Source organism: Stigmatopora argus, chromosome 13 (genome assembly GCF_051989625.1).
Source record: "Stigmatopora argus isolate UIUO_Sarg chromosome 13, RoL_Sarg_1.0, whole genome shotgun sequence".
Taxonomy (NCBI): Eukaryota; Metazoa; Chordata; class Actinopteri; order Syngnathiformes; family Syngnathidae; genus Stigmatopora; species Stigmatopora argus.
In genome coordinates, this window is record NC_135399.1 from 10,954,145 (window position 1) to 10,966,480 (window position 12,336).

Here is a 12,336-nt window from a genome sequence, read left to right on the forward strand (position 1 = left end):
AGGAATTGCCACTATACAACAGTTAGAGCTCTAATTTTTGACAGAATGTCAAAACAAATTGACTGTCATGGAAGGCGTTGATTTCACGGCATGGGGCAAATGAAAGAAGAAATTGAGCAAAGTGCAGCAGTGCACACAGACACTGGCTTAAAGTGTTAAAGTTAAGTCTGTGTTTTTACTGTTATTTGTTTTAGGCGGCCATGTGCTATGTTCACGTAGCAGCACTGGTGGCAGAATACCTGCGGAGAAAAGGTAATCTCCATTTAAATATTTTCTACTTTCCTGGATATTAACATCTTCGTTCCTGCAGGCATGTTCAAACAAGGATGTTCAGCGTTTCAAGTCGTGACGCCAAACATTGACGAAGAGGCTGCCATGATGGAGGATGTTGGCATGCAGGATGTCCACTTCAATGAAGTAACTTTTTTACTAATCTTGTAATTAGGAAACGTGAAGCCCAGTAGCGATTTGTCGTTGATGGCGGTTAATGAGTGTAAGGGGGTGTCATGTGTATAATATCAACGTTTCTAACAGGACGTCCTCATGGAGCTTTTAGAGGAGTGCGCCGATGGCCTTTGGAAAGCCGAACGCTACGAGCTCATCTCGGACATCTACAAGTTAATCATCCCCATTTACGAGAAGCGTCGAGATTTCGAGGTACCCGTTCTAATCACAAGACAATTCAATTGAGTGAAGCTTTTTTCATCATGCTGTTGATTCTCTGCGCAGAAACTCGCCCATTTGTACGACACGCTGCATCGGGCGTACAGTAAAGTGTCGGAGGTGATGCACACAGGAAAGCGGCTATTGGGGACCTACTTCAGAGTAGCTTTCTTTGGCCAGGTGAGTCAAAATCTCAGGTTTACATTCGTGAAATTGTTTAGCCCTCGTGTTTAATCAGGGTTGTTGATCTTATGGAATCCGTTCTAACAAAGATTTCTTATTTTTTGCCCTCTTTCAAGGCAGCGGTAAGTTGTGCAGTTGCACTTTGCAAGTGTCTCCAAGGTGCATTTTCGCGGTGCTGCGGGTCCTATTCTCCATTGCACTTGTATCGAACCATTTCCAACTTCAGTCAGCTGTTGAAAAATCATGACAGCTTCTGCTTTTGTTGCATGGCGACTTCAATGTTTCATCTCATGCCATTTGTAATAGCAATCCATAGTTTCTGGGGGGGGTTGTTTAGCCTGACACACACACACACACACACACATTGTAATAATATTTTTACTCCTCTCTATACTGCAAGCATTACCAGTTTACTGATTCTGAGGCTGAGGTAAATGAGTGTCGTAGTTGGCATTGTAGGACTAAATTGTGATTAGAGGGTGTATTCTTGTCCTTGTCTTATTAAACCGTCAATGCAGTGCCGACATCGTGCTGTTTTGATTACTACATAAATGAAATAATGCAGCTTCTGGACCACGAGTCTAAGTTCCTGTGCCTTTTTTAATAATCAGATGCTATTTATGTTGTTGTTTTATTTTATTTTTATACCTGTTACACAATGACAGCTGTGGGAAAGGCGTTTTAAGAGACTGGGCCAAATAAATTAGCAGGATTTGTCTGTCAACCCATTACATGTATATTTTATACACATTTCCACGTGCATCGCCTAAGATTTAGCTTTGTGGTTTATGGTAAATATGACCGTGCCAATGGAATCATGCTGTCTTCCGTCTTTGTTTCCTGGGTCTTCTCTTTAAAATGGTTTTAGTCGTCAGTAGAGTAACACTCACAGGCCACTACATTAGTATCAGCTCATCGGGGTCTCATTGAATTGTGCAGCTGTACCTAATGTTGTGACCATTGATTGTTCCTGTTGCTTTGGTGTGCTTTTGGACCTTAGCTTGTGGGTTGATTGAGTTCCAATTGGTGGCCTACTGTGATTTTAAATGAATTGGGTATGTATATATTTATACTTTTTTTCCTCTTCATTTTGTTATCCTAGGGTTTCTTTGAGGATGAAGATGGAAAGGAATATATCTACAAAGAACCCAAATTCACACCGCTGTCCGAGATATCGCAAAGGCTCCTGAAGTTGTACTCAGACAAGTTTGGCCAGGAGAACGTAAAAATGATTCAAGACTCTGGAAAGGTATTTCCTTCTATTTAAAAGTATAGTTGTTTTGGTTTGTTTGGGATATCTGCTCAAATGCAAACACTAAAACCCTGCAACCTGACATCCATCCATTTTTTTAGCATTTTAATAGCCTTTAATGTTTTGTGAAATTCAACGTTTTGTTCAAATGGTTACAATGGATCTTCTGGCCTTGTTTCATCTACAGATCAACCCTAAGGACTTGGACTCTAAGTTTGCGTACATCCAAGTGACGCATGTGACGCCTTACTTGGAGGACAAGGAACTGGCGGACAGGAAGACTGATTTTGAAAAAAGCCACAACATTCGCCGCTTTGTTTTCGAGATGCCTTTCACCGTGTCGGGGAAAAAACAAGGCGGGGTGGAGGAGCAGTGCAAACGCAGGACCATTCTTACCAGTAGGTGCCAACTCTCACGCCTCCATTTATTATTCAGAGGCGTGTTCCAATCATTTTTTTAATATCTTCCAGTCATTATTGGTGTTGCTCACCTCCTTTTGAGACAATAAGCAGTTGTCACGTTTTTCTTACAAAGATCTAGATTAGATCCTGAACACGTGAGCTTGTTTCCTCAAGGACTTTCCCCAGGCTGCAATTATGCGTGTTTATTGCTTTACGATGTAACAAATCCAAAAGTTCAAGCACAGATCCTTATCTTCAGTCAGTGTTACTTTGTGTCCTCCGGAGAGACAGCGGTTCACCCGCCTTGCGTTCTGTCCCCTCTAGCCACGCATCGTTTCCCTTACGTGAAGAAGCGCATCGCCGTCATGTACCAGCAGCACAACGACCTCAGCCCCATCGAGGTGGCCATCGACGAGATGAGCAAGAAGGTGGCTGAGATTAATCAGCTGTGCTCCTCCAGCGAGGTGGACATGATTCGGCTGCAGCTCAAACTGCAGGGAAGCATCAGCGTCCAGGTCAGGACATCAAGCAGTTCAAAAAGTGTTCAAAACATTTAACTCAAATTGACAGCCTCAAATTGTAGGACACTCCGGGTGGGTGAACATTCTAAATTGCCACTAGGTATGAGTGTGAGGGTGAATGATTGTCCTTTTGTGCCCTGTGATTGGCTGCCCCCCATTCAGGGAGTCCCTGTAGTTAGCTGGGATAGGCTCCAGCACCCCCCGCGACTCTTGGGAGAATAAGCGGTTCAGAAAAGGAATGAATGAATGTTTTTACAAAAAAAAATCCCCAAAAACAAGAAGTCGATGTTCATGATTTAGTATCACATGCCACACAAAATGATGTTAGTGAACCAGATCTGGCCCGCGGACCTTCATTTTGACAAGAGCTGAAGTGCTAAAACTGACTACTGTGACTTCTAACTTTGAGTAAAAAAAAACACATCCATGCTCAGGTGAACGCCGGGCCACTGGCGTACGCTCGTGCTTTTCTGGATGATGCCAGTGCCAAGAAGTATCCCGATAACAAGGTCAAACTACTGAAAGAGGTCTTTAGGTGAGACTGCTCCTGACAGATGTTACCTCTGTTTGTCTTTACGGCCTTTGAATTGATCCCGACGCCGTCGCCTTTGCACGCAGGCATTTCGTGGAGGCGTGCGGCCACGGCTTGGGCATCAATGAGAGGCTCATCAAAGAGGACCAGCAGGAATATCACGACGAGATGAAGGCCAACTACAGAGACCTGGCCAGAGAGCTGTCAATCATCATGCACGAGCAAGTCAGTACAGTGCGTTCAAAGTACAAGGTGTCATCCTTGACATGCATGTTGATAACGCCATTTTCTGTTTTCTCCTGGCGCTGACATGAGCAGATTGGATGGTAATGATAATGATCTTCAGTGTTGTTGTTGATCGATTTGGACAGATTTATGCATGCGCGTTTTTACATTCATTTGGATAGGTTACGACACTCAAAAAGAGTTTGCCTTACCGGGCTTTGTTACTGTCATCCAATCCAATCCAGAGACCTTTCTGTGCCCTTGTGGATGATGGGTCTTTACAATCTTTCCCTTTTTTCCCTTCTACAATATGTAGTGGTCCGTCCTAGTATAGCATCTACCAGTAATTATTTCAATTTTAACTCTATTGATTTTGACATTGCCTTGCAGATAAGCACTGTGGAAGACGGCATCAAAAGCGCTCTTCCCGACTCGCTTCACATCTTCAACGCCATCAGTGGCACGCCAACGGGGGCCACCATTCAGGGCATCCCCAGCTCTTCTTCTGTGGTATGAAGAGCCGAAAGCGCTCAGTCAAGGCACCGAGGAGCTCCTCCAGTCGCAGACTGAACAATTTTTGTTGTCCTCAACTAAAGACTAAAACCATTTGTATTGTGCACACATTTGTTACGTGGTTAAAGGGGGGTTCCGCATCATTATGTGGTGTCATTTATCCCAAAAGAAACTGGACATGTTCCTGTTCCTCATTACTTCTTTTTTTATGCCCTCACGTGACATTGTTTTTTCTCATAGTTGTTGCGTTTTTATGTACAGTAAACTTTTATAAATCACTAGACGCAGTACACATCACCCTTTTACATTTTTATTTCTACAATTTTAGCCTCCTGTATTTTAGCCAATATGCTGAACTCCTAGGAAGGTTTTACTATTTAAAGCCATTGTATCAAAAAAAGGAAGTGTAAACGGAGTTGTGTATTTGTGTATATATTAAAAGAAAAAGGAGCGTGTGCAATATTTGCAAAGGATTTTGCTGCGTGGAACTCATACACTGTACAGATTTTCTTCACCTTCATGCCAAAGCGAGGAGGTGGAACCTGACACTGCGGGGGATCGATTGAAGCTTTTATCAGATTTGCGATCATTCGATTGAATTTTTTTTATATATATAAATATATTTGGGAAGGAGTGTTTTGTTGTTTGTCCCCAACATAAGTTCTGCTGTAAGCTGATGTTTCCCTGACGCATTTCTTTGAATAAAATACACTAATTCCTCTGCAACTTCTTTTGTGTTCTGAATGTTTTTATAGAGTTAACAGGGACTCCGTATCAGTCATATTATATCGCTCAACCGCCCACCATAAAAGCCAGAGTCAGCAAGATAGGAGGATGTCTGAATGTCTAGTAAGCATTATCAAGGAGGAAACATTGAATGGTCTTCCATTTGAAAGCAGCTGGTTTGCATTATGGCAGGTAAATTTTGTTTCATTCGCTTATTTTATTAAGGATAACTGAGTATTCTTGCATGTTTTTAGCCACAGATGTGAAGGAGCTAAGGAAAGAGAAGACCCGAGGGACGGTAATGATTTTTTTGGCTACTCTTCACAACAATGTAGGCAATCAAAAAATGTTTCCATGATTTGCTGGTGTGATAAAATTGTAGACGAGTGGTTGTATCTTTTTCTTGAGAGGTTTAATTTTATTAGGAAAGAACAAAGTGAACCATACACTTTCATGGGACAATTTAAAACCGATGAGGTAGGGCTTAACGTTCTTCTGCACATTGGTTTGATTCCTCCATTCATTTGGTGTCCTCCTGAATATTAAACTGCCTATTGGGCTTGGTGGATTCAAGCAGGAGCTCGTACAGTTGACCAATCTGTTCATCTTGGAAGTCCTTCAGTTTGTCTTCCATCATGTTGATCCCGAATTTCACGGAGCCGTTTTTTTCCCTCACGGATTCCAGAACCTGCGACTGAAGAGTGTCTTTGTAGTCCTCCCATTCCACCATGAAGCTCTTGGCTTCTTCGGGCGAAGCGGTCTTGTGTCTTCTAAACTCATCTTTCACGTAGTTGTCGCCAAGGGCTCTCAAATGTATCGGCATGAACCGGTGGAGCACCAGAATCCTCTTGTACAACGAACAAACCTTGGAGACGTGGGTAGTAGACATGGCTGGTAGGCCTGGGAAACAGAGATGTGATCAGTATATGGTTCAAAAAGCGTATTTACTTATTTAATGGCACTGAGGGAAAGAAATATCAAATTAGACCTGGAATGAGTGACAGTTACATAAAATGACTACTATGTTCCAGTACTGTTGACTGCCAAAGACACACAATACATTTTGACCGCGATTGGAGGATCTTGACATTGGAAATTGAATTGGACGTCTATGATCGTCAATGGCAGCCGATTAATTGATGAAATCAGATAGAACTCGTTCGAAGAGTAGTACGGTTTTCGATTCGTGTCCTTATTTAAGTGATATTCCAAAGTCAATGTTGGTCAATGTAAAAAAAATTAAAAAGACTCATTTTCAACCATACAGTGGTTGGATCGTCTATCGCCGTCAATGCAGAAAATGAAAATATTTTCATATTTACCTAACACGTCCTTTATCGAGATCCTGACATTGCTGCTTCTCAGAGTCAATAATCAAATCTCGCGATACCTTATGCGATACTACAGTGTCCTGTAAAGCACAAAAACAAACTGAAATCAGAAAGTTGCACTTGAATCGGTGAATAGTCATCGGAAACAGTTGAGTTTTGGGCTGGTGAGTATTTTATTCAATTACACTGTTAAAAATGTATTCGTCAAATGTTAAACAAAGTTATCTGTGACTGTATTTTCTCATATGCCCTGTGATTTAACTTTTTGGGCCAAAGCTAAACATAAAATTGTAGTCAAAGAAGCATGTATTTTAAATTAGCTACATATTGTGTAATTTTTAAACATTTTCAATCTGAGTGTTTAGATCCCTGTGATGTTTCCTTCTTTTTTTCAGGATATCACAGTCTGTAGCTACCCGCTCAGCATATTTTTCATTGTGGTCAATGAGTTCTGCGAAAGATTCTCCTACTATGGCATGCGAGGTGAGCAGATCGATTTGGCATATAAGCCGCATTTGATTTATGAAATTGTTCATGCATTCTCCTCAGCTGTCCTGGTGCTGTACTTTAAGTACTTTCTGCTGTGGGACGATGACACGGCCACCTCCATCTACCACACTTTTGTCGCCCTGTGCTACCTCACCCCAATTCTGGGGGCCATTGTGGCCGACTCCTGGCTGGGAAAATTCAAGTGAGTCAATCTGATTAGCCATTTCTTCCGTTTCATAATTTGTACTGATACATTCAATCCTGACATTTTCATGTATTTACTCCTCTCAGGACTATCATCTACCTGTCCATTGTGTACGCATTGGGTCAGGTGACCATGGCTGTCGGTGCCATCCACGACATCACGGACACAAACAAAGATGGGACGCCTGACAACCTTACCTTCCACATGTGGGTTTTTTTGCGAATGGATATAATACGCCCGAAATGTATATATTGACAGCCTGTTTTTTACAGTAACTCATGCATTTGTCCATATCCAGCGTAATGTCAATGGTGGGTCTCTTCCTCATTGCCCTGGGCACTGGTGGCATCAAACCATGCGTAGCCGCCTTTGGTGGGGACCAGTTCAACGACCACCAAGTGAGTTGTAACTAAGATTCATCAAAATTTAGCTCGTTACAACTCGTGGGACAGGATGTCAAGCTTCGGCACATTTTTTTCCGGCAGTTTTGAAGTCTTCTAGAACTAATTTGTGTCCAAAACCTGTTTGAGTATTGGCATCAAATCTTGTATTAAGTATGTCATAGTTGATAAGAGTACTGTAGACTGAGACCGTGCTGACCCTAGCGTAAACAACATAAAAACATATCCTAGCTGGTCCGCCATCATTCACAGACCATTAATGTAGCAGGCCACACTGCCGTGCATGCAGCATTAAAGAATTAAAAGATAAGAGGCTCATAATAGCAGAAAAGCATCACGCAAATTTCAACAAGTCTGCTTTAAAAGGTGAATATTTGTCAAATGTGATCCTATACTTTTGTACAGGAGAATCAGAGGCGAACATTTTTCTCGGTGTTTTACCTGTGCATCAATGGAGGCAGCCTCCTGTCCACCATAATCACTCCCATTCTGAGAGGTAAGGGAAAGTTGACCACATGCAAAGTAGCTCTCTTACGGCAAATGTCATTGCAATGTTACATTAGACAATACAGTCGGTTGTAATTTTACAAACACAATTAGTGCTGTCAATAGTTGCATTTAAAAACACTTGAAACTGTGAATACAAAATAATTAAAGGTAAAAGAGTTGTTTAATTGTGTTGCTATGTATTTGTTTGCATGCTGCAGCTCAAGAATGTGGCATCCACAGCAAGCAGAGCTGCTATCCTCTCGCATTTGGAGTCCCTGCCGCTTTGATGGTGATAGCGCTGGGTATGTATTATAGAGTAAATATACAGGTGTCAAACTGACATCATTTTCTCGGGCTTGTGAAAGTAAATCATGTGCATCATCTTTTTAGTTTTTTTGTGAAATAAAAATTCTGTAGTAACATATTCAAGTCTCTTCATTTTAAATGAAAATGAAATAATGCAGTATATATTTAGAAATATAATTGTAGTGAGTTTGACACTTTTGCTGTTAATATTTTTTTGTCTTTTTATTTTCTTTTAAAATCGGAATCTTACTTAATAATGACAGCAACAATGTCTTTCATCACTGGTAAAGTTGTATTGCTCCCTACTTGAAAAACAACAACTTTGAACAATAACGTAATGTTTCGTTGACCAGTGGTTTTCATCGTCGGCAGCGGGATGTACTACAAAGCAGAACCACAAGGAAACATCATGATGGACGTTTCAAAATGCATCGGCGTAAGTCTGTTTTTTTGTTTCTCCACTATTTTCTTCCTTTTTCTTCTTCAGGTCTCTGTCACGTCATTACCTTTTGTTTTATTTGCTGTCAGTTTGCTGTTAAAAACCGCTACAGGCACAGAAGCAGCAAGTACCCCAAAAGGCAGCACTGGATGGACTGGGCAGAGGAAAAATATGATGTAAGTTTGCTGTGACACTGACTGCATTTTTTTTCTTCCTATCAGCAGTTTTATTTATTTTTAACAGGAGTGCCTAATATTATTCTGTAATTTTTGGCTCTTGCTCTTTAGAAACTACTAATTGCGCAAATTAAAATGGTGCTGAAGGTTCTCTTCCTGTACATTCCACTTCCAATGTTCTGGACTCTCTTTGACCAGAAGGTATTTATTTCACTGTAACCGTTTCTTCATGGAACAAAACTCAATACAACACTAAAATATGAAGGGGAACAGTTATTAAAGTGTAGCCTCTGTTCAAAATGCCAATTTCTGCTTCATCTGCAATGATTGCCTGCCAAACATTTTCATCCAGGGTTCCAGGTGGACTTTGCAGGCCACCACTATGGATGGACACTTTGTAAGTTGCCTACATAAAAACAACTTGAAATGGAGAGGGATTCATTAAACGGATGCACGACTAACATCAATATTTTTGCAGGGCTCTCTGGTCATCCAGCCTGATCAGATGCAGGTAGGCTTAAGTCAAGTCTTGTGTGTGTATATCACTGGCCTCACTCGCAGTGTCTGATTTTATCAGACTGTCAATCCCGTCCTGATCTTGACCCTGGTGCCCATCATGGACAGTGCCATCTACCCTCTCATCAAAAAATGTGGCCTGAACTTCACGTAAGTAACACTAGAGGGTGACTAAGTCTTTGCCAAAGTCATTATTCATTACTCATATTAGTAAACTTGCTTTTATAGCTGCAGTCTGTCTGCAAATGTTTAAAAAAAATGCTTTTAAATTTTATTCAGGTAAAGCACCTTGGGTATGAAATGTCCTGTATATTAAACTAATAAAACTGTAATTTCAATGATCAAAACAATAATGTGCTTTATAATGAAATGGGATTTATGTAGATAAATGAAGTGATATATTGTGGGTAATATATTACATAAGAAAATAACATCACATGTTTGTTTTAATAGGCCACTGAAAAGAATGACTGTGGGGATGTTTCTCGCAGCATTGGCCTTCATCTGCGCTGCTCTGGTTCAGGTTGAAATCGATGTAAGTGGATGATGAAATATTGCATGTGGATGTCGTTTTACATTCCGGTGGGTCTTTGCTCATATTTTGTTCCTCCTAATAATTGGGGACAAAAACAGCACTACAAGGAAAAAAATGACTTAACTTTGCTCCTGTCTCTTTTCTCTTTCTTTGTATTTTTAGAAAACACTACCCACCTTCCCAACAGACTCTCAGAGCCAGTTAAAATTATTAAACATGGGTGCTCAGCCACTCAAAGTCCAATTACCCGATCATGTTCAGATGGATATCCTTTCTAATCAGGTATTTCTTAATCTGATTATTTATTACCCTGCTTTTAAATATTTGTATCCTGGTAATAATGTACACTTTTATAGGATTCCTATAATCCAGTCATTAGTGCATCATTGAAAATGAAATAATAATAATCAGCCAGACATTATGTTTGTCAATCAGCTCAATAGGGACAATTGATGATCATTTCAAGTGTATTTCATGAAATAAGTTATACTAATTACTTCCCGGGTCTTAAATGTAACCTAACATTGTATTTGTGTGTGCCTGTGATGCCAGGCCAGTGACGAGTACTTGACATTTGGAAAGGAAGAAATCAATGTGACCGTGGAAAGCCCCGTTGGAGTAACAAGAACGATTTTATTAATGAACAATGAACGACAGACACTTCTACTTCCCTCAAACATCTCCCAAGAGTGGCAGCTGGTGAGCTCAATAAAATTTAAATAAATAAAAAAGCTTCGGTGAAGCAAGTTAGTATTTAATGTTTACTTTCCCCTCAGACTCGGGATCTCAAAACCAAACCGCAGCAAGGAAATAACGAAATCAGGTAGATTACATTTTTATGATGTCTATCTGCAATAGGGTGGTAAAAAAAGTTTTTATTGGCCTGCAGTAGAAGATGAAAATATATATTTGAATATGGTCCGCACAAGAAGCTTAAATGCAGCTCTTTAGCACTTCTCTGCATTAACATAAATAGTACCTCTCCATTAGTTTAGGGGTCAAAACATGTTGAAATCAATACTATAGAAACTGTAGCATTTGGGTATTTTATTTTTAATAGACAGATTTGTTCTTTTTCAGGTTCATAAACGGAATGTCAACACCAGTGAACGTGTCCATTGCTGGAGCAGACCCAACTTTACTTGAGCCATTATTCTATTCCAACTATTCCCGAATCAAAAATGGAATGTAAGTGTTTAAAAACAATACACTATTGTTATCAAAACAAGAAGAATAGTTACGCTGCTAAAATAGTAACATGATTTTCCATTCTCCAGTACCACGTTCACCTTGAGGAGTGAATCAGGGTCATGCGAATACAGTAGGGAGTTTGGATTTGGAAGTTCATATACCTTCTTCATCCACAGCACGTTCAAGTTTGGACCTTCTGTGAGTTACACACATTTTTGTGATATATTCTCTACTTTTTTCACCGTTTCACATCTTGATGGCTTTTTTTCTTTTAGTGCCACGAGTCTATTACTGCTGTAGAAGACATCCAGCCCAACTCTGTTCACATGGCCCTTCAGATCCCACAGTACTTCTTCATCACGGCAGGCGAAGTCATGTTTTCCGTTACAGGTCTAGAGTTCTCTTACTCTCAGGTAAACACATACTGTATGGTACAGTGTGTTCATGTCCCCACACTTTTGTACAGTAACTGAAAGAACAGAGTACAGTTGACCCTGTTTTGTTTTTATTTCTAAGGCGCCAAGTAACATGAAGGCAGTGTTGCAAGCAGGGTGGTTGCTTACTGTCGCTATAGGCAACTTCATTGTTTTGATCGTGGCCGAACTTGCCAAGATTCCCGAACGGGTAAGAAAAAATAAAACAAATAACATAAATAACAAAGTTCTGTTCCTGCGCCGTTAAGGATTGTTTTTTTTTTTTTGTTTCAAGTGGGCTGAGTACGTCCTCTTCGCTTCGCTCCTGATTGCCGTGTGTTTCATCTTCTCCATCATGGCATACTTCTACACTTACATGGACCCTACAGAAATTGAGGCCCAATTCAAAAAGAATGCAGATGATGATGATGACAAGGATGATGGAAGCTTAAAACGGGAAATGGCTATTAAGAAAGACTCTTTTGAGAGTGATGATGGGAAAGATGAAAACAAACAAACTGAAATGTGAAAAACACAGTATGGCATTTATAAGTGAATGTGTGTGTAAAAAGTTTTTCAGGCAGGTATCATTTCTTGACTATATCAGGGGAATTAAAAACTTTAGGATAGAAACAACAAATGCACTTGTTTTCCTTTGAAGATACTTGCTGAACTTTTATAGTCCACCTTGATTTTGTAACATAATAAATCATTTTGATGACTATTGTGTGATGGGCAAAGGGATTGATTACGTAACAGTTCATGCTTATTTAGATGAGATTAGATTAGATAAGTTTATTCATCCCATATTTGGAAAATGTCATTGTCA

At 40.2% G+C, this 12,336-nt stretch overlaps 3 protein-coding genes across 8 annotated transcripts in view; 2 read left to right on the plus strand and 1 right to left on the minus strand.

The window, feature by feature from the left end:
* LOC144086622 (dedicator of cytokinesis protein 9) overlaps positions 1–5,016 on the plus strand; it is a 45,614-nt gene extending 40,598 nt beyond the window's left edge. For 4 of the 5 annotated variants that reach the window (XM_077616580.1, XM_077616577.1, XM_077616578.1 and 1 more), the window contains exons 44-53: positions 195–252; positions 311–417; positions 535–657; positions 730–843; positions 1,949–2,095; positions 2,286–2,496; positions 2,824–3,014; positions 3,455–3,555; positions 3,639–3,777; positions 4,168–5,016. In XM_077616580.1, coding sequence (XP_077472706.1) covers positions 195–252; positions 311–417; positions 535–657; positions 730–843; positions 1,949–2,095; positions 2,286–2,496; positions 2,824–3,014; positions 3,455–3,555; positions 3,639–3,777; positions 4,168–4,293 — 1,317 coding nt within the window. In that variant the 3' untranslated portion in view covers positions 4,294–5,016. Of the gene's footprint in view, positions 1–194; positions 253–310; positions 418–534; positions 658–729; positions 844–962; positions 969–1,246; positions 1,277–1,948; positions 2,096–2,285; positions 2,497–2,823; positions 3,015–3,454; positions 3,556–3,638; positions 3,778–4,167 lie in introns of all 5 variants that reach the window. The other variant, XM_077616581.1, reaches the window with a different exon arrangement.
* Positions 5,017–5,058: 42 nt separating this feature from the next.
* On the plus strand, positions 5,059–12,234 carry slc15a1a (solute carrier family 15 member 1a). Of its 2 annotated transcripts, XM_077616586.1 has the most exons (23): positions 5,059–5,208; positions 5,271–5,314; positions 6,743–6,830; positions 6,897–7,038; positions 7,128–7,247; positions 7,340–7,439; positions 7,848–7,938; positions 8,150–8,233; positions 8,591–8,673; positions 8,766–8,852; positions 8,964–9,053; positions 9,205–9,249; positions 9,331–9,363; positions 9,430–9,518; positions 9,822–9,903; positions 10,066–10,185; positions 10,456–10,602; positions 10,680–10,726; positions 10,984–11,091; positions 11,181–11,292; positions 11,370–11,507; positions 11,611–11,718; positions 11,803–12,234. In XM_077616586.1, exons 1-23 carry the CDS (start codon positions 5,202–5,204, stop codon positions 12,034–12,036), a joined length of 2,199 nt encoding a protein of 732 aa, XP_077472712.1. In that variant the 5' UTR covers positions 5,059–5,201; the 3' UTR covers positions 12,037–12,234. The 2 variants fall into 2 exon arrangements, with proteins under 2 accessions (XP_077472712.1, XP_077472714.1); XM_077616588.1 differs by lacking the exons at positions 5,059–5,208; positions 5,271–5,314 and adding an exon at positions 6,217–6,511.
* Positions 5,403–6,477, minus strand: sdhaf3 (succinate dehydrogenase complex assembly factor 3). Its single transcript, XM_077616590.1, has 2 exons — positions 6,339–6,477; positions 5,403–5,916 (listed from the first exon to the last, which is right to left on the minus strand). Exon 2 carries the CDS (start codon positions 5,903–5,905, stop codon positions 5,537–5,539), a length of 369 nt encoding a protein of 122 aa, XP_077472716.1. The 5' UTR covers positions 5,906–5,916; positions 6,339–6,477; the 3' UTR covers positions 5,403–5,536.
* Positions 12,235–12,336: the final 102 nt, after the last annotated feature.